The sequence below is a fragment of the Saccoglossus kowalevskii genome, chromosome 22 (assembly GCF_978046115.1).
Source record: "Saccoglossus kowalevskii chromosome 22, keSacKowa6.1, whole genome shotgun sequence".
NCBI lineage: Eukaryota > Metazoa > Hemichordata > Enteropneusta > Harrimaniidae > Saccoglossus > Saccoglossus kowalevskii.
Window position 1 is genome coordinate 11,950,950 of NC_140662.1, and position 6,321 is coordinate 11,957,270.

At 34.6% G+C, this 6,321-nt stretch overlaps 1 protein-coding gene across 1 annotated transcript; it reads left to right on the forward strand.

The window, feature by feature from the left end:
- Nucleotides 1-4,438: 4,438 nt before the first annotated feature.
- Nucleotides 4,439-5,992, forward strand: LOC146729003 (somatostatin receptor type 2-like). Its single transcript, XM_085495748.1, has 2 exons — nucleotides 4,439-5,257; nucleotides 5,831-5,992. Exons 1-2 carry the CDS (start codon nucleotides 4,439-4,441, stop codon nucleotides 5,990-5,992), a joined length of 981 nt encoding a protein of 326 aa, XP_085351874.1.
- Nucleotides 5,993-6,321: the final 329 nt, after the last annotated feature.

Consider the following 6,321-nt stretch of genomic DNA (forward strand, 5'->3'; position numbering starts at 1 on the left):
AAGCAGAAAAGTAGTTTCCTCTCATATATGTGCCGCGCCCTCATGAAGAAAAAAACACCATAGACGCCCGAGTATAGCTGATAATACTATAGACTCGGCTAAATGTATTGTTATGTGCTCATTTGTCTTAACATCTGCATTACACTGTAAAGTAGATGATATTTCGTGGATACGTCTTACAACATGCCGGTATGAATTTTACTCAAGATCATGCATGCATTTTGTCGTTTGTGGTCTATTTCAAAAGTTCCTTTCACTGGATATTCGTCGATGGAATGTATAGGATAACGATGGGTCTAAAAGGAATGAATACTGTAAAACACGATGAAAAAGCGACATGCAATTTTAGCGAATTGTGGCAAAATGACGTAATAGCGAAATGTTGATTTAGCGAATCTCTCTTGTCGTTGTTGATTTTCTGTTTTCACAATACTTGTCTGTCGAGCACCAAAACAAATGCGCCGTTATCACCTCCATAAAAACAAAGAAAAACTGTCAAGTGTAATTTGATTCTGTTCGCAATGATAAAAAACTGATTCAACGGGGATTTGAAAAAGCGGGTATCTTGCTGCCTTACATCCAGAACATTTACTTTTTTTCATATTAGGTCTCAACAATTTTTGTTTTCATTGAAATAATGACCACAATGAATACGTTTATTTTTTTGTGTTAATTTACTTTTCAGTACGCTTTTTTTCGTGTTGTTACAAAGTGTGTGTGGATAAAAAGACGTTGTTTGACGGCCATTTTGAATTTGTTATAAAGTCATTAACGACATTTTGAATTAGCAAATCAGTTCTCTCGCTAAATTCGCGAAAAAGTCATGTTTTACAGTATGCGAGTTGTTATCTTAGGTCTCTTAGTCGCAGTTTACCTGTATAGGGCTATGGGTAATGTATATGTTGGCGACTATCCCGCAGTGGGTTTACGCCCACCTGCACTACATGGTTCATCAAATTATTTCACAGTTGAAAAAACATTTCCCAAAACAGCAAAACGAATTTGAAGTATGCGTATATGAAACCGATGGAGGTAGCGTACGTCTTCAGTATAACCATTCTGAACAGAAGTCTCAATTTCTATATTTAAGCCTCTTTTAATATAAATTAGAAAACTAAAATGCAATTTTCTTGGCAATAAACACGTGGCGAGGAGATCACATTAAAATACTAAGAAATCAAAACAATTAGGCAAAACCTATCATTTTTCAGTTAAGGAGTACCTATACATTCCATGACTTGTCATTGTATTTTATCTTTCAAGTACATCTTCATTTTTTCTAATTTCTGATTATTGTTGAATAATGCAATTTCAAAATAATCCGATTTCACTCACTATTTTTATTTTGTTAATGGATTACACGCCAATACTATCTATTGCTTTCATGATTTATTTTCTAATTTAATTAACTATTACATGTTTGTGCATTAATGTTTAATGGATCTATCACTAATTGCATATGCAGGTTTGTCCGGTATACATACAAAATTGGAAAAAAACAAAACACCAATCTACATGTATGATCCGGCCATAGTATTTCCTTTTTTATTATTTTGACAGTAAATATTTAATAATGCAGGTCCATGTTACTCACTGTGAAGTTTGAAAAGAGACTGTAGTGTACTTTTACTTGTATATCTGTTTTAGCTTTTATTCATAATATAGAAATCGTTGTAGTCAGATAGCATTAAAATAAACAAGTAAAGTACGATGTGTAGTGTGACCACAATGGGAATGTAGTAAACGATTACTGTTACATGCATTCATCCTTTTGTGCACACTATTTCCGAGTGTCGAATATTTGAGTAGCAATACCTGTGGGAGTAGAACCCATTTTTATTTAGATCATCCAAGTAGTGAAGTAGTCGCTCTAGTGACTGAGCTGTGCTGCTAAATGAGGTATGACGAATACGTAATAAATAAATACGCCATAAATATGCTATGTCACTCACATTTTTTGGTTGTTTCACTCAACATTCATTGCTTAACCACGCAAACAACTGTTACGTAACGCACATAACACTAACATGTCAATGGATATCAATTATTCAAACAAAGGGTGGGTGGTTCTAGAACCTAGCGGTCAAATGAATGGTTAACGTTCGAGGACTCCACTCATCTAAGTTTTTGGTTTGAGCCAGAAATCTCTAGGTATCGTGGATTCTCTTTTATACTGTATCTTGCGTTGGTGGATTACCGTTCGTGGTCTATTTCAACATTGATGTGCAAACCAACTATATTTAATGATGGAATGAATATGTTTAACAAGAATGTTTACTTTATTTAACATCAATATCTGTAGAGTTACACCGCTTTAGTATTAGTTCAGCGGACACAAGGTCTTAACTACGCATTGTCAGAGCAGTCGTTGACAAGGTGGTTTTATGCCACGTTGTAGATGCATTTATTACTGAACGATTACCACGCCAACTCTAGGGTCTGCTGCACCACTTATACGATCATATACGTATGTTAAAAACGTTAATTCTTTTGCATTCAGACAAAAGCACTAGCTAACGGTAAAAAAAAAAATTAGCAGAATTTACACAATTAGGTTTGTGACAGTATGCGTACATTGTATTCGTATTTTTGGCGGACGCCATTGTGGCTCGTACGCATCGCAATGTTTGCTGGGTCAAACGGACCATCAGAAAAGAGGAGGTACCGTATTACAACAGTTTATACTACTGTGTGTAACTTTTCTGAACGAATGTCTTGATTTCTTCATTATCGCATTTTTTAAAGACAAAATAAGTCAGGAAATAACAAGGCTTTGTTCTTGTCCAAAGCAAATTGCGAGGGAGCATATCATGTTATGAAACATCGAAAAATAGAAAATTCTATAAATAATGTATTACGAGAAGAAATTAAATACATCTGCATGGTATAAATTCGTTTTGTCGATCCCATGATTTACAGGAATTGCAATTATGAATTTTCAATTATTTTAACTTACAGACATGTTAATTGGTGGACCAACTTGCCAATTAGAGTATATTTACTTAAATAAATACATTGTGTTTCACTGACACTAACTAATATATGTGATAGAAAATATACTGATACTTTATTGCTCATGCTTTCACAGTGATAGTTTTAGATGTATTAAGCATGTAGTACAGGTTTTCAGGAAGTGAAATTCACACTATATATTTCACAAGACATCATAATTCACACTAATTAAAAATCAACGTTGTAATAGATGTAACTTTCATGTGTTTTATCAAAAGTTGAAAAAAAGTTTATTTTCGGTTTCTTTGTTTCAGTTTCAGTTCTCAAAAAAATAACATGAACAGAATAATAACCTTTTTCATATGAAACATCGCTGTCACTAATATTCATCCTTAGTATGTTCTGAAATCTGAGACACTTCTATCAAAATAACATGGTCGTCGTTTTTTACAAACAAATCCCACACTGGGCACCCAGAGTACAGCTTCACGTTATAAAGGTGGATACAGAGATGTGTTAACCCGCAAGATACAATGACGTACGAAGTAAGTCATATCTCGTCGTTTTTCCCCGCACAACATGACGGATGCGAATTGGATTGGCAAGATACCGGACATAGGTGCGTAAAATCACCATAGTTACCCGTGTTTTCACCATTGGTGTTCCTTGTTAGTCTAATTTGCATTGGCGTTATCGTCATCATATGGGGCAATCCCTTGCTATGTACTTGTGAAAAACAAGTGACGAGCAATTCACAATACACAAAAAGAAAATCGAAACTATGAAACCTGTCATTTCTCCCAGAAACGTAATAAAGCATATATATATATATATATCTTGTGTCCTGTCACTGTGTCTTATCTTTCGAGTATATCTTTATCTTTTCTATTATTTAATAATGGAACTTCAAAACTTATCTCATTATATACATTTCATTAATGAGCACATAATAATAATAGCTAAAACTTTCGGGATTTACTTGGCTAAATGAACTAACTATTACATATTCGTGTATATATTCTTAATTGCTCAATATAACTGATTGTATTTGCAGGTGTAACGTGTGTACATGATACATACATGATATAAACACAACTTAGCACGAATGATGATATCGGTGCGTTAGCATTTAATTGTTTTTCTATTTTGACAGTGTCATTAAATTAAAACGCAAGATCAACTTAGCATCGAACAAATGTTATGTACTGTGATGTTTTGTTAGTTGCTTGTTTGTTTGTTTTGAAAAAAACTGTAATGTAGACTTGTCGGTTAAGTTTTGAGGGTTTTTGAACTGTAATTGAGATAAATGAAACTGCAGTAGCTTGATCATTTATTATGTGTATGCATCTCCAAGCCGACGTGGTGATGAGAGGGCGCCTTTAGCCGTGTAACGTAAGGATTGAATATTGAGATATATTGAAGCGTGAATGGGGTGTGCTCATAATTCCTAGAATATACAGCGCTGTGAATTAGACATCTCGTCGGTATGTCACACAACATATCTGATACGAATTTCACTGAAGAATTTGGCAAAATACAGTCTAGCAACTTACCTCCATGGGTGTTCCATATCGCAATACCCGTGTTTTCAGCAGTGGTGTTCCTGGTTGGTGTGATCGGCAACGGCCTAGTTATTTTTATCATTCTACGATTTAAGAAAATGCGGAAATGTGTCACAAATATCTACATACTGAATCTTGCTCTGGCGGATTTTATATTTTACTTGGTTCTGCCTTTCGTGGTATATTTCAACGCTTCAATGAACTGGATATTCGGGAAAGTGATGTGCAAGCTCACGATGGGTCTTGATGGAATGAATATGTTTACGGGGATTTTTACCTTAACAGCAATGGCTGTAGACAGACATGAATCTATTATACATGCAGCGGACACAAGGTCTTATCGTCGGATTCTCGGAGCAAAATGCATATGTATCGGACTGTGGGTGTTGTCTCTGTTGGTCACGCTTCCCCTGTGGTTTTACGCTACATCGGAATTGCTACATAACAGTTTGTCTGTCTGTACCATCGTATGTTCAGTTGCAGTGACATATTACTTTATGGCTGCCGCTTTTATTCTCGGGTTCGTAGCACCACTTATGATTATCTGCGTGTGTTATGTACGAATCGTCAGATTCCTTCGCTGCAAGCAGAAATCGTTACGTCAAACAGCAATCAAAATTGGCAGGATTTCCACTTTGGTTGTCGTCACAATATGCGTATTTGTATTTTCGTGGACATCGTTCTGGCTTGTGCGCATCGTATTGTTAGCTGCACCGAATGGACCACCGTCGAAATCGATGGAGGTAGCATACTATTGTAGTCTATGTGTAACCTTTCTAAACGGATGTCTTGATCCCTTCATATACGCATGTTTTAAAAACGATATAAGTCAGAAATTGTCAAGAATGTGTTCCTGTCAGAAACACATGACAAGATGATCACAATATATATACGACATGGACATGACGAAAATCCGATAAATAACGTGATACACTGGACGTTCAGAAAAAAATAATCAGATACTTAGACATGCTATTGCCTGCTTTTATAATTTGTTTTTCAAGTATTTCTTCAATGTTGTTATTTTTATATAAACTTCATCAGACAAACTCGTTTGAGTATATTCATAGTAGCTACTCATTTTGCGAGAATCGTTGTCAATTCGATTCTAGCATACATAAATATTTATTAACAAAAAATGTAAACGGAAACTATAATCGTGTTAACCCCACAAATCACAAGCAATGTAAGAACACGTGTGTATTATATACTGAATTCCAAATGTTAGGGATTGAATATATTATAGCAAAGTGTATTTCATATGCCAAATATTGAATACATTAAAGGTAAATTACAAATAAATTTACATATTGCAGTTACATATTAATGGTAAACATGTAATGAGATGGCCACAGTGTCTGAAGGAATCTGGAATCTGGAATCGAGAGTTAGGCGTTATGGGAATGGGGTGTATGACATTAACAACTGAATTGCAACAAACAGAGGAAGACAACGTCCTTGTCGATATTCTCCAGTGATTAAAAACAAGTTAATATTAATGTGATATTTGAAACAAAAAGATTTTTAACATAATAGTAGAATTGTAATAAAAAAACTTACAACAAATACCTGTTGGTATTAATACTGTGAATTTGTATAATTTGAAGGACCACACGGTATTTTCATTAAAATATGAATAATATGCATTAACGTACGGAGTGTTGAAAGTTTGATAAGAGCTAATAAAGGCGAGATAAGACGCAAAATTACTAACTGAGAAAATGTATGAGCTGATACAAAGAAAAACAAAAGAACAAATTCAATAAAATAAACGATGTGACACTAAATAATGTTCACGTGTGACGAA